Source organism: Dermacentor albipictus, chromosome 1 (genome assembly GCF_038994185.2).
Source record: "Dermacentor albipictus isolate Rhodes 1998 colony chromosome 1, USDA_Dalb.pri_finalv2, whole genome shotgun sequence".
In the NCBI taxonomy this organism is placed as follows: Eukaryota; Metazoa; Arthropoda; class Arachnida; order Ixodida; family Ixodidae; genus Dermacentor; species Dermacentor albipictus.
In genome coordinates, this window is record NC_091821.1 from 378,781,482 (window position 1) to 378,804,975 (window position 23,494).

General features: G+C 42.2%; 1 protein-coding gene across 2 annotated transcripts in view; it reads right to left on the reverse strand.

Moving 5' to 3' along the window:
* Positions 1-23,494, reverse strand: part of unc80 (unc80, NALCN channel complex subunit) — a 167,587-nt gene that overhangs the window by 55,249 nt on the left and 88,844 nt on the right. For both annotated transcript variants that reach the window (XM_065429703.2, XM_065429704.2), the window contains exons 34-47: positions 20,458-20,644; positions 19,930-20,073; positions 18,111-18,295; positions 17,197-17,280; positions 16,438-16,506; positions 16,251-16,349; positions 15,184-15,280; positions 14,486-14,640; positions 12,590-12,736; positions 11,317-11,361; positions 10,816-11,000; positions 4,745-4,874; positions 4,550-4,615; positions 629-847 (exon numbers count right to left, since the gene is read on the reverse strand). In XM_065429703.2, the coding sequence (XP_065285775.2) occupies positions 629-847; positions 4,550-4,615; positions 4,745-4,874; positions 10,816-11,000; positions 11,317-11,361; positions 12,590-12,736; positions 14,486-14,640; positions 15,184-15,280; positions 16,251-16,349; positions 16,438-16,506; positions 17,197-17,280; positions 18,111-18,295; positions 19,930-20,073; positions 20,458-20,644 (1,812 nt within the window). The remainder of the gene's footprint in view (positions 1-628; positions 848-4,549; positions 4,616-4,744; positions 4,875-10,815; positions 11,001-11,316; positions 11,362-12,589; positions 12,737-14,485; positions 14,641-15,183; positions 15,281-16,250; positions 16,350-16,437; positions 16,507-17,196; positions 17,281-18,110; positions 18,296-19,929; positions 20,074-20,457; positions 20,645-23,494) is intronic.

The following is a 23,494-nucleotide window of genomic DNA, read 5'->3' on the forward strand; positions in this document are numbered from 1 at the left end:
CTCTGTTCGGCTAAAACAAATTTAAATAACCTAGGTGAACATAATCGAATAATAAAAATTTGGTAACAAAGCATTGTACCTGTGGAAAACGAAACAATAAGCTTTTCAGCATGCAAGTCCCAAGTTTTGCTACGATGCCAATCTGCTAGTGCACCGAGCGGCAGGCTTAGATTAGTGGAGCGCTTGACCAGCTATCGCTCACACTATCCATCTCCAAGATAGGCACTAATGCAGAGCCCCGAGATAAGTGCTAATTCTGACGTTGCTTGACATCGGTTGTTTCGGATTGCCGACTTTCCCCTTGAAACGAAAACTGATAAAAAATATTTTGGTTTCACTCCAGAACAGAAAAAAATTAATGCTTCGGTTACATCTTCATACTGGTCAAAAATAGTGTTTTGTTTCCTTTTTCGTTTCTGTCCTTGTTCCATTCTGACACACTGGTTGCGCTAGCATACTTTAATATGTCCTTCACCAAAAGGCGCAGCTAAATGCACTAGTTGTGTATTTCTCAACTTTATTTTTTTTATTGATTACTGAGAATTTCATTAATTAAACTGATACACACACATTTCTTTGATGATGCTCTATTAATCACAATAAACTTAAAACGGGAGAGGGAACTGACCAGCATCTGGTGGCCCCTGTGCGAGTCAGAAGCATATGAAACAACTGTGACACTAAGTGAAATGGCATCCAGTATGGTCAAGGTGTCGGGGTCCATCTGGTAGCAAAAGTCAAGCGCCCTCAGTGGCTTCTCTGCATCAACCAGTTCCAAAATGTCCAGTGGGTCGACAATGTACTGTGCAAGAGACTGCAGCAGTTGGAAGAATGCCTTGGGCTGCATCTGCAGAATGTAGCACAGGGCAGGGGCATCAATGTAACTTGCAAAAAAAAAAAGAGGGAGCAAGAATTTGCTTGAAATTTTTCACAAGGAAACTATGAACTAAGCTATATTAGATAAAACTCTGATAACAAGCTTCACTGCACTGCTGTAACGCTGCCACTAAGGTGGCCGTGCTAACACTCCAAGCATGCTTAAGGCAGGCATAAATGGCCTCTTCATGTTAAAAACAAACAACTATGAAAGCTTTGCTTAAACCGATTCACACAGTGTGTGGGATCTGCAGATTTTTTTTTTTTTTTTCTGATGCAATAGGCAAGTACACTGTCGAAACATGGTAGCAAACAAAATTCACAGCTAAATGTCACCTCCCCACAAAAACTCAGCGTAAACAAGGGAGTAGTTTAGCCATTAGAGCCACTTATACCATACTCTCCAAAACCCTACTCTAAACTTCCTTCTGAAACATGATCAACTGTAGGCAAACAAAAGTGCCTCAGCATCAAGTCAATGTTTCGACCGTCTTTCTCATGGCAAGTCCCCTAGTTGAAACGCGGGCCACAGGCCGAGACTTCCCTTGGCTGCCAACTGTTGGTTAATTCAAGATTTAATTTCAATGCGATTAGCATTCTGAGCCTGATGACCTCACTTTGGTGTGCTGCTATCTAGCCGCTTCACATAACTCCTAGAAAAAAGGGGAAAAAATGTTCGATTGCTGGTTTAGAACCCGTTTCCTACAGCACAGCAGCCCAATGCTCTACCCATTAGACCATGGGTACAATCCTAGAAATTCCACATAGCGCCCTTACCAGCTTCCATCATGCAAGCCAGCTCTCTTAAATAAAATATATCCCCAACAGTTGGTTCCGAACCTGGTTCCCTCACTAGGTTCCCGCTGGAGCTCGACGCTCTACCCATTTAACTAGAGGTTCCCAAAATTAGTTTTGTGGAACCCAGGGGTTCCACGAAGGGCATTTTAGGGTTTCACAAGCGACCAAAAAATTAACCCAACACCATCCCAACTAGGTGTATTTTACATTAAAGTTCTGATTTAACAAAACCATCACATGCCACATCCACACTTCAGCAGTCCTTGCAAAAAAAGGCCATCACAGTAGCAGCGTTCTAGGCTCATTGCTGTGCGATTCACCAAGCCGCAGTGCTGCATGCATTTCATTCATGCTCACAAGGGGGGTTGGGGGGGTGTCCGAGTTCTGAATGATAATGAATCTGCACGCCATGAAAGCTGAAAGCTACTGTCTAATTCAGCGACATGTCAACTTGTTGTCAACACACGTCGAATGGCCGCAAAGCATACTGTAAGGAAATGCGGTGCACGTTCATGTGCTATATGGCACACTGATGTCGTAAAGGCATATGATGATGTGAAAAAAAGGCAAGGCATGCAGACATGGACACAAGAGAAGCGAACCAGACAATGCAAACGCCGTTTGTGTTGTCTGGTTCTCTTCTCTTGTGTCCGTGTCTCCACCTCTTACATTGTTCACAAGGAATCCCTACCAACTAGCTCAACTTTGTGTAGTTCTAAGCATATGATGTTGTAACTGCAACGTAAAAGTGAAGGAACGATGATGTCATCATGCAGCAGTTTCCATATACAGGGTGCCCCAGCTAACTTTAGCCAGAGTTTAGAAATATGCAAATGCCACGTAGCTGTACAGAACCAAGGTAATGTTGTTTGCCGTCACTTGGAGATACTCAAATTATGTTTTTAATTCTGCCTAATTAATTAATTAACTACTCAAGTATTATAACTAGATTAAGAGTGTCAATGAGAAAATTGTAGAGCGACATGAAAAACTCCCGATACAGCTTTCTGTTGCTCAATACGTGCTACATAAAAGTGTTTTTCCGAAAGTGAAATAAGCCCGTGAATACAGGCAAAGTGCCTCGAGCAGCCAGTCGCCAACCAACATTACCTTGGTTCTGTCCAACTACATGGCATTCACATAGTTTTAAACTCTGGCTAAAGTTATCTGGGACACCCTGCATACAGGCTGGTGTGATTTCACACAGTGTCCCTTTTTACCTTGTGTAGAATAAAAACGTGGAACAATCTCCTCAACCTGCATGATACAAACTGCAGTTCCATGCAACCTGGAGGCATGGGCTTTTAGTGTTAGCATTGTGATCAGTATACGTACAGATGACCATTCTGCAGCGCAAATGACTTTGGGCATGCAACATGCATGCCCAAAAACTAAATAAACAAGCAACCTTTGATGTGTCCCACAGTTCATTTTAGTCAGGAGCCTTTTTATAGTGCATGGTAACTACAAAGCAGTAGCCGTGTTGCTACCATGTGCCGCATTGCTTACTTTAAAGGGACACTAAAGCGAAACAACAAATCAGTTTAGACTAAAGAAGCATTGTTTGACTACCCTGCAGGCAGTCATATAAAAAAAATAGTTTGGTTATTAGATGAGAAAATGAAGGTTCAAGTATCAGTATTTGAATTTCGCGCTGAAACCCCAGCGCCGGTACGTCAGCGTGACGTCAGGGATTCCAAAGTATGTTTTCGCATTTGGGCCACATTGGCTGAATAAAGGTTCCCGAAACTTGCCATATTTAATATTTGGTTCCTTTAGAACACAATGTAGTCTATCTGTATCACTATATATAATTAGTAGGCCCTAGAAGATGCCATCAAAATCCAAGAAGTCGCAGCCCCCAGGTGCGGGAACTTAAGTAGGCGTCGCCACCCGTATTTCATTCTTGCACTTTTTCTGGCTTACCAAATGTCATATTGTTGTAAGAGTGGTGTTTTTGGTGCAGTAGAACGGTAATTTACTGATGCAGAAGAAATCATTTTTCACTTTAGTGTCCCTTTATATTCAGGTCTTATTGTACTACGTTGAGTTTCCCAGTCAAAGGCAACGGCCTTCGATATTAAAGATAACACACTGAATCGTTGACCATTGAGACCTCAAGGTCATGGGGTGGCGGCATTGCTTTGTTCAGTCTTATATCGCTCATGTGGCATTCAGTCTAGACATTTTGTTCGCGTAGCTGATGCCTCAATTTTTGGTGAAATCGTTTAACCTTTTAGCTGCCACGACAAATTGCTATAATGTCAATCACAACTATATATAAAACTGGTTACAGAGCCTCCACTGCAGTTAGGAAATGTAACTTAAGAGGGCCTTATCAGCTGCCAAACAAGAGGAATGGACCCCTAATACATGAAATTTCTAATGAAAGCAAAGCAATGAAAACCTCAAAACGACTACTACAGATTATAAATAAATGTGAAAAAAAATGGTGTGTTGCTACATTGCTTGAATGCTAATCATATTAACGCCAAAAGTCATGGTGAGATGGGTTCTGCTAGAATTTTTTTGCAACCACTTTTTTTTGTTTAGATTTCCTTCTATTTTGTCATACATATTATGAAGCTTTCCTAAGCCACCAGAAATAGGCAAACTTTTGTACAAATACACAGCTTTATTGAGAAAGAAAAGAAAATCCAAATGCATATGGCAAAAGCCATTCTCTCTGCAACAGCTCTCTTGAAACTTAACCATCCTTCTGGCAGTAAATCGTAAGTCACTGCACCATTTATAAATCTGAATCTAAACCAAAAAATTAATGGACATAACATGCAAAAAAATATGCGCCAATGCTAATGTACAACTCTCTATGCAATTTCTTATCTCAGATAACACTTTCTTTAGTTTTACTTGCCTTGTTCGCATCTCCGTAGTTGCTGTTGACATCAAGGTCAAGGAGAGGAGCCACGCTGCCGAACATCTGCAGATTTGGGGACAAATCAAGGAGAAAACCCAGAACTTAAGATCCTTGCACACACAAAAACATTCATTTATGACATCTGTCGCTGGCACAGAACATCAAATATCATTACCAAAATAAACAACATACCTGAAGTATAAATGGCTTTCTGTGCATGATATAAAATTGCTTGCAGATGAACTCGACAGTTCTACAGAGCAAGCCATTAGTCTGATGGTTGGAATAGATTTGCAAGATTGTTGGCATGATCAGGAGGTACCTGAAAGGCATTGAACACAGTGATAATTTAGTGGTGTGAAGCTGTCCTGACAACAATGATGACACATACAGCATCAGTCAAAAGAAATTGAGGCATTGCACACATAGTCAAAAGGTACTCTGGCACATTTTTTTCAACCTACCATTGAATACACACTACTTGAAAACTGTTGAAAGGGACGTAAAGTACTGGGCTCATCCTCCATAAATTGTTTATAACAGAGCCACAAGTAATGTAACAATTCCATTCAAATTCCCTTCCTCATCGTGCTTTGTCATTGGTTCAAGCAGACCTCTATTTATATTACTCCCAGTCAAGAGTGGTGGATGACAGGGAAACAGTAGAATGACAACAAAAATGCTCCTAGAAAGATGGCAATTATGTTTGGCAGCAAAATACACTTATCAAATTTGCAATAATTATCACACTTTCCTAAAATTTCATAACAAGCCCTTGTTTAGTGGTTACTCAACATTTACAAAGGCTTCAAAGGAAAGTTTCCTTATTTTATCAAAACGATAATGCATTGCAGCAAAACTTCAGGGATACACTAGCTGTATAACTAATGATACCACCACTGAAATGTTAAAACCTATATTTGTACAGCCTTGCTAAATTTTATATGCGATTCCATTCTGCCAATAGCTCTAACAAAATAATACCTGGCCAACAGATTTACTCTAGGGCAGTACTCTATTTCTTAAGGGTGCAGTCATTGGGAATAAGTGGAGCGAGACAAATACATACCATTTTTATGGTAAACCTGTCTAATACATGATATGCATCTGGCACCAGCAATGCTGCCTTTATTTATTGACTTGTTGTTGAACTAGACTCCAAGCCTAGCAATATTATATTACTGCTTTTTACAGTGGTCACTGCACCACTGCCTATATGACAACTAACGAGAAGAAGGGGAACTGAGGGTCCTGACTCTTGTGAGTCACAACCATATGGAACCAAGAGATAATGAAGCCAAGGAAATAACAGGGGAAGTTATTTGTATTCTTTAATTGAAACACAGAAACACTAAGCTAAATTGAAATGAAGATGGACAAACAAAAACAACTTGCCACCAGTGGGAGCCGAACCCACAACCTCCACATTACATGTGCATTGCACTGCCAATTGTGCTAGGGCAGCAGCTGTTCCGAAGTCCACATTTTTGGGTATTTATGAATGTGTACAAGATCTAACTAAGGCAGTGTTAGCAAGCCCCATTCATGGACATGATGGCAGATGTGAAGCATCCTTTGGAACAATGGCATTGCATAGTACATGATGTTTAGGAGCAGGCAGCTGGCCAATAAACCGTTCATATGCTACCTGAACTATTTACTTCTTGCAGATCCTGCACTCAAAAGATGCTTTGTATTAGCCTTTATTGCACAACTTCATGTTTTATGCACTCGTTGCAAGAAACAGTGCTTTCTGTTTGCCTATCATCACTGCAAACAAGTTTTGTGTCCCAGCAAGAGAAAACCTTTCCTCTGCCTCCGGCTTACATAGTACATTGTCACACATTCTTTATACTTCTTTTTGTATGTTATTACGCTTACTCTCTTGCATAATGCCACAATCTCAGCAGCACCTAAGCTTATAGTAGTGATTACCGGGCTCCACATCAAAGTTCCATAGCCACTGAACAGCACGCCAGAGTGCGCAGTGTACAACACACAGAAAGCTTCTCATCATATATACTGTCTAACATCAATGCAACAAACAATGAAAATAATGAATTATCAGATATAACAATGTAAATATGAAAATTTGCTTGGTAATATTAGTGTGTAATGAATACATGCTTGTAACAAATACAGTGGAACCCCAGTTAGACGTCCCCCGGTTTTACAACGGATTAGCGCAGTCCCGGCGAAGTCCCCATAGAAGCAATGCATTAAAAACCCCCAGTTATCCGACGCAATTTTACGCCTGACCCGCGTTATACGACGACCATCGTGAAGCGCAGACAGAACGGCAGAGGAAAGAAAAGTGCCGCGGGTCTCTTTCCTCGCTCCGTCTCTCCACATGCGGAGCGCTTGACACCACTCAACCGGTTCGCTCCAGCACAGCTTTCTTCCCTGCCTCGTCTCATCATTAGTTTCTCTCTCCCCCACCAGCAGCGCCCGCGATGCTCGCTGTGCTGAAATATCGCTTTTTCTTCTCCACAATCACTTTCTCCCTCTCTTCTCGGTGGTGTCGCCTCTTGTCGCATTGGGGAAGCGTTTCTCTCCTTCCAGTTTCCCAGCAGCAGATCGCCGACAAGGTAGTAGCGCAGAGAGGCCTAGGTTTATCGCATGTGTTCTTCGTTGTAATCCTAGCGACCACCAGCGTTGAGCAGACGTTTTGAGTTGCGTGGACCAACACGACACACTATGTCCCGAAAGTGGACAGTTCTGTCGCTCGGCGATAAGCTGAATATTATTGAGGAAGTGGAAAAGCAGCATGGAGCCACGAAAGCCAGCATTGCCAGGGACCTTAAGATACCCGAATCTTCGCTTAAGACGATCCTGGCAAACAAAGTGGTGATAATGCAGAATGAGAAGGACAGCATGAGGAGTTAGAAAAAGTTCTCAAGTGGCTGCATCAAGCACGGAGCTCTGCGATCAACGTTGACGGCTCCATTCTAAAAAAAGGCAGACCTTGTGGCACTGTGTCTGGGCATCGCCGACTTTTAGGCATCGAACGGGTGGCTAGATCGCTTTAAAAAACAAAACAGGATTGTGTACAGCCACTCCTGCAGAGAAAGCACTTCCGTGGACGTTTAGACGGTGAACGAGTGGATGGAGTCGCTGCCGGAGATGATTGCTGCACGCAAGCCCTGTGACGTCTTCAATGCCGATGAGAGCGGCATTTTTTACCATATGCAGCCCGAGCAAACCCTAGCGTATAAGGGTGACAGCTATCATGGTGGCAAGTGTAGTAAAGAGCGTGTGACGGCACTATTCTGTGCTAACGACGGTTCCGAGAGGCTGCCCATGCTCGTTGTTGGAAAGTTTGCAAAGCCACAGTGCTTTAAGAACTTGAAGACGCTGCCGTGCAGCTACAACTTCAACAAAAAGGCGTGGATGACGTCTTTGCTCTTCAGCAATTTTTTGCAGCAGCTAAAGAAAAATGATGGGGTTTAACATGCCAAAACCACTTTCTGATTATGAGGCACGTCGTAGTGGAGGACTCCGGAAATTTAGACCACCTGGGGTTCTTTACCGTGCACTTAAATCTATGTACACGGGTATTTTCGCATTTCGCCCTCATCGAAATGCGGCCACCGTGGCCGGGATTCGATCCCGCGAGCTCGTGCTCAGCAGCCCAACACCATAGCCACTGAGCAACCACGGCGGGTCTTTTGCAGCAGCTGGACAACAAAATGGGCGCTAAGGCGAGGAAAATATTGGACAAGTGGACAACGCACTGTGACACCCACCTGATACGTCCAGCCTGAGGCACACAAAGGTTGTTTTTTTTTCCGCCCAACTGCACAAGCTGGCTGCAGCCGCTGGATGCTGGCATCATTAAGTATGTCAAGCAAAGGTACCAGAAGTGGTTAGTGCAGCATCGGCTGGCGGCTATGGAGCGCAGCGAGTCAGAAAAAAAGATCACTGTGTTTGGTGCAATACATTTTATTGCCAGTTCGTAGAACGCAGAGTCGCGAAGCACAATCGCTAACTCGTTCAAGCACTGTGGCTTTAAGCGAAAGACTGCCTCCTCTGTTGGGGATGCAACAACCTCAACACCACTCGAGGCTGATACGGGCTTCACTGACAACGATTTCAAGGGTTTAAACGTCACCACGACCTTCGCCGAGTAAGTGGAGGCGGTCGACAATGTTGAGATCTGTGGCGAGGCGTCGCTGGATGACGCCATTGAGGAGGCTTTGCCTAGTGCCGACACCACTGCGACATCAGACGAGGACAACGACGATGCTACAGATGCCATGCCTGTGCCTACCATGCTCGCCGAGGTGCTATGGCACATAGACGGCATTCGGAACTTCATCTGTTCACGCAACACCGCAGAGGACCTCCTTTTGGATGTTGCCCAACTCAAGCGAAAGCTCTTGGTTCACAGATCAAACAAGGTCAAAAGAAACTTACCGACTTTTTTTAAAGTTCGCGCAGGCTGGCGGGAATCGTGGCAGTGGGCAGTGAAGTGCTGTAAAGGTTCGTTTGAATAAAGCGTGATTGGTACCTGCACTGCAGCATTATTTCTTATCGCATTTACTTTTTTGGTAATTTGGGTTCCCAAGCCCTGCAGAGTATGTTAGTAGATTACATTAATGTTTCTCGTAAATTCGTCACGCGAAATAAGTAGTATTTTTATAGGCATAATTTATGTTCGGATTTTACGACGCCCGCATTTTACGATGCTTTTTCGAGGTCCCGAGAAAGTCGTATAATCGGGGTTCCACTGTATAGGATATAATGAAGGTATAATGTCAGAGGTCACTTTGTTACAGCGATGTTTGGCTGCATTATGTCACAAGTGGCCAGATAGACATAATTAAAGAGCCACAAAAGAAGTCACTTTATCGCGTCGCTCAAGAGCAAAAAATTGAAGTTTCAGACCTTAACTCGGTGGCTGCCTTTTAAGGTCTGGTTCTCCCTGCTAAGAAACATTTGTCTACTTTCTGAAGGTAGTACAATGAAACCTCGTTAAACCGTACCCACTTAAACAGTACTTTTGTTTTAAAAGTAATGAAGTCAAATCCCGACTCAGTGGCCATTGAACATGATGCGTTTTGTATCTGCATAAAGCGTACTAGCTTATTGCATACGTATTGGTTAACGTGTAGCATTTCCACTTTTCGTCGCGCAATCACGGCGGTGCGTCATCCCCATCGGGTGGCCCGTCAGAACAACAAGCCTCCGAGATTGGAACGGCCTCCAAGTTCCCTGTGCGTTTGTGCGCGAAGCCACATCAACATCAACATCATTTCGGCATCGTGCAAGCAAGAACCACGAGGTCATAGCAAGGACTCGCATCATGCCGAAGCTCGAATAAAAAAACGCTGGGTGCTCAGCATAGAATAAAAATTGGAAATCGTTCGTGCTATCGAACGTGACACGAAGAACTCGGCGCTGGCACGTGACAGGGATCTACGGTTGACTACACTGTAAGGCATTTGGAATGCGAAGAAGCTGCTCGAAAGCGCTGCTGCGACTGCGAAAAGATGTGGGCTACGAGGTTTGACTTTCTCTATTGTTGCCTCTGCTGCCGAAGTATCGCCTAATGACAGTGATGAGGACGACACAGAAAGCGACAGCATGTGTGATTCAGTTCCAACAGTGGCACAAGCTGCATGTTACATCAGCCTCATGAATGCAATCGTCGCGACGAGAACAGCACCCCACAATAAAAAAGGTGCCCCGTGACTTCTGTAGTGCTGCTGTGCCCGTGCACGAAGAATATGCAATGCCAACGAGGAATCTGTCATGCGAGTGTTTGCCAAGAAGAGAGGGCTGGCTGAAAAGCTGGCTGGCAGCTTCAGTAAGTTTGAGGCCGCTATCGTTGCTGCTAGGCCACCACGGCATCAAATGAAAACAACGCACTTTTGTCGCGCGAAGTGAATAAATACTGCATATTTTTGGCCTTTCATCGCACTCTCTCTAAGTTCCGTTTTTGACAGGTAAATGGACGATCTCATGCTATTTCGGTTAAGCAGTACTACCACTTAGTACATACTTTTTCTGAGCTCCAGCCAACTACGGTTTAATGAGGTTACACTGTAGATGCACAAGCTTGTGCAAACTTCCTACTTCGACCAACAAAAGCTACCATAATACTGCTCATTTTGATGAGGGAAGACAGTGACTGCCTGACCAAGTAGCTGACCAAAAGCTGCAAGTAGACCTGAGAAGAACCACATGTGGCTCACAGGCTGCAGTTTGGCTACCCATGGAAGCCAAACTGTAGCCTTGCATAACAAGGTAGAATGGCTCACCCATTAGAAGCAAAGATGTTCCTGAATTGGTGCGCAGCATTGATGTAGGTAGCCATGCAGAGACGCAGAATGCTGGCATCTTCAGGGTGTAGAACGAGAGCTCCATTCAGAACATTCAGAAACAAATGGATGTCTGATGAATGGGCAAAAAATCCAGCCATCGCTTCAAACATTCGGGCCATTAACTGAAAGAATAAAACCACACTGATTTTTGTATACATGTCAGGTTACTGTTAAATGCTTATTTAGCACTGTCGTGACTTGGTACTGTTTTTGTTGGAGTGGAAGTAGTCTTCACAGAGCATCATGTATTGTTAAGCCTACATGTTTTGCAGCCCAGCTGCAATGCAAGGGTTCAAAAATACAGTTGTATTCCTGTCCGTAATAGTTATAATGTTATGATAATAACCATTCTGTCTGCCAAAAACTGACAGAGCCAGATATAAGCCATAATTTTACCTACCAGATGCTCTAATAGGTAAATACTTTTGAGAAACTTACTTTGACCCACACCATTTTGTGCAGTGTGTCCATCCCTAAAAGTTCCTGGAAAGAAAAGCACGCAATATTTTTTTAACAATGCGATAGTAGAAAAAAAATTGTGTGCAGCAAAATCTAGTGGCATATATAAGCAAGCACATTAAGAGAACAGAGAAACAACAACATGAAGTAATTACAAAACATTAAGCATGATATGCACTAAAGGTACACAGCTGATTTCACTGTTTGTATACCATGCTGTCTGCTACAGTTGTATGCTACAGTTAGGGGACACAAACCGCCGGACATACAAAAGAATGCAAAAACGTATTAAAAGAATACAAAAAAAGCACGAAAGAATGCAAGCAGGATGTTGGACTTAAGGCACGCAAACACACTTGTGTGTGTGCCATTTCTAAAACTCCCTATTAACACTGCCATGCCATAACTTTACAGGGCATAGGGGATGAGAAAAGTAAATGTATATGATCACATATTGTTATGATTCACAAGCAGCAAGAACTGGGAAAACAGGGCAGGACAGTTTAATTACACAAACTTAAAAATGATTAGGCAGGGACTTCATCTTCTCTCCTGCAATGCGCGAGATCTTCATTTTTCTCTACGTGCCATGTATTGGATGTGGCAATATCATAGCAGTGGTGGTCTCCTTTGGGCAATGAGCAACTTCTGTGGAGACATATATATTACTAATCATTCCAAAATCTTTGCATCCTATGAAACTTTGCACTGATGCACAGAATAAAAATGTAATTCTGCACGCTATCCTCACATACACCCATGAGCAAAAGTATATGGACCAAAGAATGCGCAATAAAACTCATTTTCTGCTCTGTCAGTTAATGGAATTTGAAATTAAAGACTGCAATCCAAACTTGTCATTATGAATTTTCTAGTGCACACATCAGTTTTCATTTATGCATGTTAATTACAAAGAAATTCTGTTTTTTTGGTGACCCTGTGGTCCATTTCCCTTTGCTCATGGGTATACAGTTCTGAATCACAACTGTCACGCTAAGCCTGCAGGTCTAAAGAGATAATGAAAGTTACAACTCGTGACACATAAGCATGCACATTTTTTTGGACACCTTTATGGGGTCGACAATGCTGATCATCCAGTCGAAGAGTTAACACCGAGACCACATAAACTGTACAATGCATAGCCAGCGTAGTCAGAGCTGTCGGTCTATCATGCATATGCACCCTGCACCATGTGTTGCCTTAACCACTGTGGCTCAGATTATACGCTTTGGCTCAGCATTTACTGACTTACTTTTCCAGACTTGCCGGTGTACAGCTCAAAGTCAGCCTCAAGAGCTTTGCGGGGAAATGATGGTAACTTGGTCAGCTCATCATGTAGAAATAGAACTCTGGGAGCGAGCTGATGGCTGGTTCGTAGAATGGCCAGACTCATCAGGACCTGGCACAGTGAAATGATGTACAGTATTATTGATGTGTGAAGAACTCCCGCCAAAATTCAGGAGGAACAAAATAAAGCGTTGTAAACAACAAGCGTTTAGAAATATTATAGTTGTATGCACTCAGGAGCCCAGGACATAAGCTTATTGGTGCTTGCTTTGCAAGATGTGCAATACGATATTTGCGGACTATTTTGATACATAAATATGAATGCAAAGAATCATCCTGCTGCCTAAATCACTGCTTTATTTATGCTACTACCAAATAAATGATTTTGTCAACAAAGTTCATGGATGCCAAACAATGTTGTGCAAGAGAAAGAAAAAAAAAGTGTGTAAATGAGATAACACAGCAGAAAAAAAAAATGGCCAGTACTCATAAATATCACAATTTCAATCATAAACATACACCTAGCACATTTTCTAATGAAACATCATATGACAACATTTTTTGGGGTCTTAAACATGCTTGGACAACATGCAGTTAATAGAAGAAAAACAGCTATCTGAAGCGAAATTCCACTTCATACCTTCTGAAATGTTATTTCCTAAGCGACGTACCATTTTCATAATTGCAAAGCTAGCTTTCCCATAAGGCTGTTCGCTAAGCTAATGGCGCCTTATCCATTTCTTCTATCAGGAAGTACATGCACGGTTTGCTTACGTCAAAAATTTAAACGTGGTTTTTGTGATGAATGGCGCACAAGACAAGTCTCAGCATGCGAAGCATAGCTGGTACCGCAATTATTTGGGAAAGTATACAATGCAGAGATGCGCACTTCTCAATTAGGAAAAGGGTGTATTATCCTCACCGAAATGCACGTCTATAGCCTTTGCTGGCCTTTGTGAAGATACAGGAGTGCATGAAAGCCTTATGTCACAGAGCTATTCATTCCATTCATTGCCACTGCTTTCCCACACAAAATACAACACTAAGTATGACAAGAACAAGAATGTCTGAAAAGGATGTGCATTATAATCCAGTTTACAGAGAAAGAAGCCAAAGCAATCTTATATGACACATGTGGGCTCGCTCAGCTCTCTCACATCCTATGATGTTGTTTTCTTTGCATGACTCCCACGCCTCTTGGAATTCTGTTTCCTCACATAGCACGTGGCGTGAAGAAAGTTGGCGTAGTTGTGCAGTAATGCGAGAAATGGCACGAGTGTGCAGTGCTAGCACCATCTGATGGCGTGGATACTTGGGCGCAAGAGGAACTAGTTTCCTTCTCTTTAGCTGCGGGACCTTGTTGCGTGCGTTTAACTTCAAGGGACCATCCCATGGATGCCTTCCCATTTACTCGCATCTGCCTCTGTTCGTGAGACTTCACTCATGATCTACTTAGGCTGTGTGTCTGGCACGGGGCGAACATATTCTCTAGGTATCTCTACGTCATGAGTATAAATTCGTCAATTTCTCAGTGCATTCCATAAGCGGGTTACATTGTTGTGTTTCGGCTAGCTTCCTTATCGTATATAAGGTACAATAAATGCCCTTTTGTTTGTTTTCATAAGTGTACTGTGTCCCAGAGTGCTTGAGACCCCCCCCACAGCCACACTAACACAGAATATTGAAAGACCTGTATTCAAATGAGGCTTCTCACATTTTCACAACTGGCCAATTCCCAAAAATAGATTATGATCCATTTGCTGGCCTCATGGCTGATGATGTGCATCTTTCAAGGGTCATAGCATTAAGTGCATGACACACAAAATGTGCCTGGAAAATAATGAAATGGAAGATGTGCTACCTTTCCAACTTCGATGAAATGCAGATAGAATGCCTCCTGCTGCCCTGCTTCAAAGGCTTCATCAGGGTCCATTTTCACCAATGATAACTGAGGATACTGGGACCGCTTGAAGAAATAGAAGTCTCGGACAAATGCACTTGGATTGTGCATCTGGTCTGCAGGACAAAAAGAAAGCAAATCGTGTAAATGACAACTGTTCTGCTCACAAAATCAAAGCAGCGAAACTGTTTTACATATTCTGTGGTTGCTTGGCAATATGATTACACTTTTTACAAAGCACACATATGACATTAATCTTATTCACTATATTCGCTATAAGTCAAAAACTTGCAGACCTTGAAATTACATATTGTGAGCAGCTTTATTCATGAGAAACTAAAATACTACAATGAAAGAGTAAAGACGAGAAACAAAACTGAGCACTCCCAACAATAACTGATGGGATTTTATGTCTCAAAGTTACAATATAAGCTATGAGGAATGCCACAGCTAAGGGTTCTGCATTAATCTTGACCCCTTAATTTCATGCTCCAAAGTATAACAGTCTTAGAGAAGACTCACAGCCATTATTTATCTGAATGCAATTTTCTGCTACTGGATTACACTGTTATAACCAACACAAGTTCAAATGCAATAAATTCAGAAGATCCAGACAGAGTGACCATAAATAAATCTGAATTGAAGTGATGCACACATACTTGTCTTTGTATCAACAAGGAAGTAGCAGTTATGCTGATTCTCTTCAATACCAAAAAAATCAAGGCTGTCTTGAAGAATATGAAGAAACTGGGTGTCCTAGAATAAAAAAAAGGAAAAGAAACGAAAGACAAGCGTAAGTAAAGTCCGGAGGAAGAAAAGTGTGAGTACAATTCGGAAGTGCTCACCATATAAGAACCAACAAATGGCAGTCACACATACACATAAATATTGTTGTGCAGTGCTTGAAAGTACACTAACTTAATGGACCTCTCTGTGACAGCTACAGCAGAAAGGAAGCTGTCATTTTATTTCTCAGTAGAATGTTCTTCTACTTGGTCCTTCTTGGTCCATCGTAGAAGACATGGAAATAGCAACGAAAATGAGGACACAGACAAGGGAGACACCATGCCAGCACCCGTGTGGTAGCTTTTCTGTCTCCGTTTGTGTGCTGTTCATACACCTTGAAAAGTATGCTATGACACAATGCAACCATAACATAACAATTCACAATTGTTTAAAATATTTTTGTAATAAGATTGATTGATTGATTGATTGATTGATTGATTGATTGATTGATTGATTGATTGATTGATTGATTGATTGATTGATTGATTGATTGATTGATTGATTGATTGATTGATTGATTGATTGATTGTCCCAAAGCAACACTGGGGCTGTGAGAAACGCCATAGTCGGGGGCCCCAGATTAATTTTGACCACCGAGGTTTTTTTTAAATGTTAAATATAAGTAGACGAGAATTTTTATATTCTGCCCCCATTAGAATGCAACCATGGAACAGAGAATCAAACTCAAAACAATGTGCACAGCAGTAGGGTGTTATGGCCACTGCGTCACCGCAGCATGTAAAGTGAAGGAAACCAAGGCCAACTTTCTCATTTCAATTATTTTGAATGTAAGCACAGCACTGAAGAACTCTCACCTTTAAGTCAAAACCATAGCAATTACAAGTTTTACAAGTACAGTTGTGCCACATTTCAGACATATTTCCTGCCAATGAGCAGCATCCATGTAAGTGTACAAAACAACAAGTCATATGTTGGATACCTCATGAATTGGAAATTGTGACGGGATGCCACCTGCATCAGGTCCATGCACAATAATCTTCTTGGCACTTGGAACATTTGCCGTGATCAATAAGGTAGCCTGAAAGAAGAAGAAACATGAGACTTCTGGGCTAAGTTACTACATAGAGTGGTGTGGAGCAGCAGATACATATTAAATTCCAACTCACATCGCACTGCTCTTTTCTCAGCACTTGCTTGAGGTCTTTCAAGTAGAGTCCATGAACACTGGGTACAACCTTGAGAACAATAGTGATAGGTATCGGGTAAGTGAACTAGAAACACATATCCCAGGGTTCTTTGCAAGCACACAGAACAGTGCCAGGGGGTCTTTTAGTGACGGAATAATCTGGGTAACTGATACACACCCTTTACCAGCCTTCTACAGCATGCCACACAATTGAAATCAACATGCCAGTTCAGCTCTCCTACAACTGCTCAATTCAGTCTGGTAGATACACTAAACACTGACTTAATATGCTTGAAGTTCTAGCAGAGATGTCTATTTTCTGCCCCTAAAGCATAAAGAAATAACAATAAAAACATAGATAATCTTTATAATGGAACAAGTTGCTATGACCTTCATTCATGTCAGGTGACTTTTTAGAAGTTAACAGTGACAGCAACAAGCTGATACCCAACAAGCAAAACTAAATGTTCACATATAACCCTTACAGCTTATCACAGTGTTAAATGTCTATACTTGTCCTATAATACTAAGGGCAATGAATTAATTACAGGGTGATGACTCAGTAAAGCTACAAGTGTATAACATGTATGATAAGATTAAAGTATTACAGGTACAGCAAGCTCATGAATCTGCATGATACATACTTTCTCTTTGAACATCACTTTGTCTAATATTTTATATATATTTATTGCAGCCCTTATTGATCATAGATATTAGCATGTTAAAGCTCTGCACTTACCAGCCAAAGTATTGAAATAGCATTGGCAATCAGCTCTGTTCCACCTTCCACAGGAGCTCGAATGTAAAACATAATGTAGCCAACCTGCAAATGAATTGTGGAACCTCAATGCATGCACAAGTGCTCAAGTTGCAACTGCTGCAATGAAAGTGGTTCTGTTGTTTAGCCTGGCAGTTGCCTGGCAGTATCCAGTATTCATGAACAACCCTGGACTTCAAGACTTTCTCCAACACTTCCTAGAGGGAGAAAGCACCATGTTTCAGCTAAAGTGAGCATTGTGCTTCATACTCCTAGTCATCCTGCAACGAATAGTTCGTCGAGAAGCTCCCTCCAATCCAGTTGACACTGAAAGCTTGTAGTAAAGAAATTTTACTCTCGGATCACTGGGAGGCATTACAGAAGAGCAGTGACATCTTCAGCAAGTCAAGTTGAGTTTCAGGCTGAAGAAGGGCGTTGAGTTGACGTGCATTTAAGAATATTTAGTTTCACCCCGATAGGTCTTTCTCTAAGCTCTCTGTACCCTCCTCCTCTTTCCATAGTGTGGGGCAGTTAATCAGGCTTCTTCTTTTTTCTGGTTAACCTCCAGCTTTTCCAATTTTTTATATTATCTACATTTCTTTGCCTCGATAGGCAATGCGACACTGCAGAAGCATGACCTAGAAACCAACATAGCAGCTTTTCCAAACATAAAAACCAGTGTGGAGTAAGAGAGTTGCAGGTAGCAATAAGTTAAACACAAAGAGATATTGCAGATTTATGCACTTTGTGCACATTATCAGAATGCAATAATTCTCACTCGTGGCAAATTCGTGACCTGACTGCCCTTCACTACATTGCTAATTATTCTATTAGCAACCTGTCACATTCATCTACTTTTGAGACATGACCAATGTGTAATAGTATTGCACAGTTACCAGGTAGTTGTAGAGTGTGTGTGCTGCTTGTGTTGGTAGCCGAGGCACAAAGCGCAGCAGACGTCGCAGAATTTGGATCACAGAATCTGGTTTCTCGCGGGTCAGCCTCTCCAAAAAGTGACGCAGGAACAGTGCCGTATCTTCCACCAGGCAGTTCCAAATCACTTTGTAGGCCACTTCGTACACTGCATGAAATGCAAGTGTATAAACTCGATGGCTCTATCCAGCAAGTACATTAGAAGGAGTCACTGCACGATTCCAGAAACTCCAGATTCCAGATTCCAGGCACACAACAACCATATGTAGCGCTGTGTTGTTGTGTGCCTCCGTGGTTGTTGTGTGGCACTTTTACGTTCTAGTCTTTCATGCTGTTCTCTAGTTCAAAATGTTCAACCAACTAGTCAGCACGTGTTCACTTGATTACAGAAAGCTCAATTTCCACACTGTAAATATGGACCTACCAGCGAGAATGTGCAAATTATTCAACATCTAAAGCTCGGTTTCATTGACGGAGCGTCTCCAAGCACTCCCTTGGCTATGAGAGATTGCACAGGGAAGGGCTTCTGATAAATTTTGACCCTCTGGGCATTGCATTGATCAAACATCTAAATTTAAGCATGTGAGCTTCTTTGCATTGTGCCCCTATTGGAATGTACTACCACAGCCACGAAGTGAAACTGCAACTTTGTGGACAGCAGCAAAATGCATGCACTGCAGTCAAGACCACACACACACAAACACACACACACAAAAAGAGAAATTGAGTAAAGTGGTATTTCAAATATACTGATTACACTCTGCACTTTGTGCTTTTGCATTATTCACGCTTATGTTCATGAAATATTATTGACATCACAGCTTTTGAAAATCAGCAATCCACTTTCGTTCGCTTAACGATGATCCCCGCAAGAGGAATTGCTATTTTCAAGCTGTACTTGCACAGTCCAAATTCAGAAGTACTATAGTTTCTGTACTACTCAAAATTTATCTAAATTATTGCTGTTTTGTGGACTATTATTTATTCATAAATGCAAGTATGGACTCAGATTTTCTTATTGTAGCTTGTTTTATAGTAAAATAAAGACATACTTAAGGCATAGTGTAAAGCAAGAAAGGGTTGTGCAATTTGAACAATTGCTTAATTTTCTTGCAAGAAAAAAGCGACATGAAAAATTTTTTACAGTTAGTCACGTACAATGGGCCCTATTCAAACAATCTGGGGCATAAATATTGCACGTCATTCCTTAATTTCATAATGACAGTCTATTAGCAGGGCCATAACTTGGTAAAAGTGTATTATTTTCGTCTTTTTTATTCTTTGTCCTAATGTGCACTGTGATTTGTACTAACATGAAATGCCAACTAGCCCAGTCTAAAGCCTTGCTGTTGTCCGAGCAAATGTAGGGACTGAATGACTACAGAATAATAAAATTCAGCCGTGAGCCCCATAATGACAGCGTAAATTTACCCATCAAATTTTATTAAATTATGGCTAGTGCTTTAGAAGTTCATTTTCTTGCACTTAAAATACCAGTCAGTACAAATATGACAGTCACATCTGCAGTTAGGAGCCTCCTGTAAAATATACCATCAGAAAATAAAGGAAGCAGGGGGAGAGGGGGGAGAGGGGATATTTCCTCACAACTGAGGCATATAATCATAACTTTAACATGCACATTCAAGCGCCATGCAAAGTCTGCACATGAAGAGGGCAAAAAAAAATTGAGGTTTTTCACTAATGACAACATGAAGTTTTGACTGCAAGTTTTTATGTATCACGTGGCACATAACATGCACATGCGGTAGCTGGGTGACCTACCTGCAACTCCATCAGAGCTGACCTCGGCATCATTCAACAGGTTGATAATATACACTGCTGCTGAACAGAGACACGATGGAAACAAGGCGTGTGCCACTTGTATAGGATGAGCAGATAACCGTTCAGCTGTCTGGTCTTCATCTCCTGTAGTAAGCAATAAACCAAAGAAAAAAAAAGAGAAAGGAAGGAGAAAAGAATGAAGGAAAGAAAGAAGAGCAGTCAACTACAAGCTATTTGCAAGCAAGGTGTAGAATTCCAACAACATAATTCCACATCACATAAAAGCAGTTCGTCTGCAGCTAAATTTTTCCGCCGTAAGTGGCTCAGTACTTCACAAGCTATGTACCAAAAAAGCTTTAAGGCCAAATGTTTGCAAATGGGCTGGACACAAAACTGGACACAGAAACAAATACAAAATGCAGTGGTCATTGACATAGAAACACACTAATACTGCCAGTGATAACAGCAGAAAAGATATTCTTAGGGCTGTAAAAACTGGCAGAGGATCAATGTAATAGTGCAGCTTACCCTCTTCATGCTCGTCGACAGCATGGAACAGAGCTGGTTCATAGGCTGAAAGTACATTGACAGCAACAGAGGAGATGTGAAAATTTTCCCTCTCATTGCATTTCTTCTCTTCTTCGGCCTGAAGTGCTCGGTGGATGAGCTCCATCTGCTGCTTGCGGCGAGTCTGAGTCGCTGTTACAAATGATCGCTGCAAAGAATCACAGAACATGAGAAAACATAGAAGGCGGTGACAAACAAAGCAACACAGAGTAACAAAAAGTCTTGTTAGCAACCGCTAATACAGCGCAACAAGGACAAAAGAAATGATGGAATGACACATGCACGACAATGCGGAGAAAGTTTATGTAACTACAGCTAAGTGTTAAGAAGACAGAACTAGTAATTAATTAAAATGTGTAACTTTTTTGCCAGTGTTGGCACCAAAACCTCTAATCACTGCCCGGCAATGCCTCAGGCCACACTTGTGCTTAAATATACGCAAATTTCCTGTCTGGATCCTCCCTTCACCTTGCCTCAAAGCTCTGCTGAAACCATGCTGACAAACTGCAGCCTGTTTTTCTGAGCCTTCTGCCACTTACACTTCTCTGAAAACCATGCAGTAGGCCTCGGGCAAGCTGCACCTGCTGCCAACACATCTTCATGTCCTGCTGATGCAACTTCTTCCTGCATGTTTCCTTGGGAAGTACTGCCCGTTTTCGGAGTAAAGAGACATAATGCCCGCCACCCCTTTTTTCTTCCCATTTTCTTCCCATTTCCCATTCCTTTTCATCCTCGTTCCCTCCTCTTATTCTTTCCAGTCTGAAGGCACTATAGGCCCCTGCATCCCATTCCCTTCCCATCCCATTACTATAGGGCCCCCCCAACCCTTCCCATTTCCTTTTCATCACCATTCCCTCCTCCTATTCTCTCCAGTCTGAAGGCACTATAGGCCCCTGTATCCCACTCCCTTCCCATCCCATTCCTATAGGCCCCCCCAACCCTTCCCATTTCCTTTTCATCACCATTCCCTCCTCCTATTCTTTCCAGTCTGAAGGCACTATAGGCCTCCACATCCCATTCTCTTCCCATCCCATTCTTTGCTTCCCTTCTCTTGGAATCCAGTCCGTAACCCTTAATGACCATCGGTTATCTTCCCTCCTCATTATATGCCCTGCCCATGCCTATTTCTTTTTTTTTATTTCAACTAAGATGTCATTAACTCGCATTTGTTCTCTCACCCAATCTGCTCTTTTCTTATTTCTTTAATGTTACACCTGTCATTCTTCTGTCCATAGCTCATTGTGTTGTCCTCAATTTAAGTAGAACCCTTTTCGTAAGCCTCCAGGTTTCTGGCCCATAGGTGAGTACTGGTAAGACACAGCTGTTATACACTTTTCTCTTGAGGGGTAATGGCAACCTTCTGTTCATGACCTGAGAATGCCTGTCAAACGCACCCCAGCCCATTCTTAGCAGAGTTATTGGCAATCAAACAAGGCCTTCGCGGTGCTTCCACTCCTTCTTCAATTCCTTGCACTGCGAAGGCTATGGCAGAGTGGGGCATGCCCACAACACTCCGTTTACTCAATGTCACCTTGGCATGCATTTAAAATTTATTTTGGATGTCAACATAGATGCCACTACTTCAAGTTTTGGCACCTATGACGCACCGAACGTGACCCAAACACGGTTGTCCTCTGCGAGCCGCAGTGTGCTCAACCGATGAACTCATCGCGACACCCCGCGGCGGCCACGGTATCTAGGCTACATAGCAGACTGCAGCTACATGCAACTGTACTGCACATGCGCACCATTTGCTTCACGCATGACAGAGTTTGAGTCTGACAGATAGTAGCCACACTCAACTTGCACATCTTGAAGCGCTATCAACAGTCTGCCAGGGTATCTAACTAGGAGCGGCCAGGAGTGAGCGCCCACTGGAAAGCGTGCGTGTGGTTTGGCCATAATTTCTGCGTGGTTCAAGGCTAGCTGAGAGTTCAAAACTAGTCAAAATTGACGAGACCCAACGGCTACGACATCTATAAGCAGGGTGGCCAAAGTTTAATTTCTATGCAGGCTTCCGCGGCTGAGCATGAGCAGACGAGAGTCTCTTCTGGAAGAATGCAATCATTATCGAAATTTGGAAGCAAATTTTCACTTACTTGAGCCTGTTTATTAAACTTCATCAATAAGTATACACAGTAACAATAGGAAGAAGCACACAGATCCAAACATCTCTCTTGATTGATGGCTTCGAGTGCTAGCTATTGGCCAATAGTGATCATGCATGGGAATCCACTGTATTATGAATTAAAGCATCCAGGAAAGAGGGAGGAGCAGGCTCCTGTTGAAAAGGAAGCATTTGTGAGAAAGGTAACTTCACGCTCCACTTGCGAGCTCCATGTATGGTGCACAACTGGAGAACTTGGCTGAGATGTTCATAGCAAGGCAAGTTATCTGTAGACTATGCTTCTTCACCAAGCCCAAGAAGTGGTTCAGGACTGGTTTCAGGAGTGGTTAAATGTCAATATGTACAGCCAACTTACCACTGGCGCAGACTTTGCTACTAGTGAAATTTTGAGGTACCAATATTTGTGTTAGCTCATGATGAGCTGCAAAAGCTGATTTCAAAAATCCATCAAGTTTTTTATAGATTTGACCTTTCTCCAAGATAGATGCTCACGGTGATACCAGCTGTGTAAATCCTTCCAATTAAATGGCTACTGACATGATATTTCCTACTATTCATTTTTTTGCATTACATAAGGGTCCTAGTGCCCTAAACCTTAAATAAAGTAGTAACGAGCCTCAGAGCATCATAAATAATTTATTTTAGCAGCTTTTATACACCCAGTTACACAACTGAAACTGACTGCAGAAAACATGTTAAAAAAATTATTTATGGTGCTCTGAGGCTTGTCGCTGTTCTTTATGTACTTAGTTTAGAGGTCTAGGACTTTTATTTAATGCAAGAAATGAACAGTGAAAAATATCATGTCAAAAATATCGAAAGAGTAAAAACAGTCAAAACAGCCAAAACAGTCCAAATATCAAATATCAA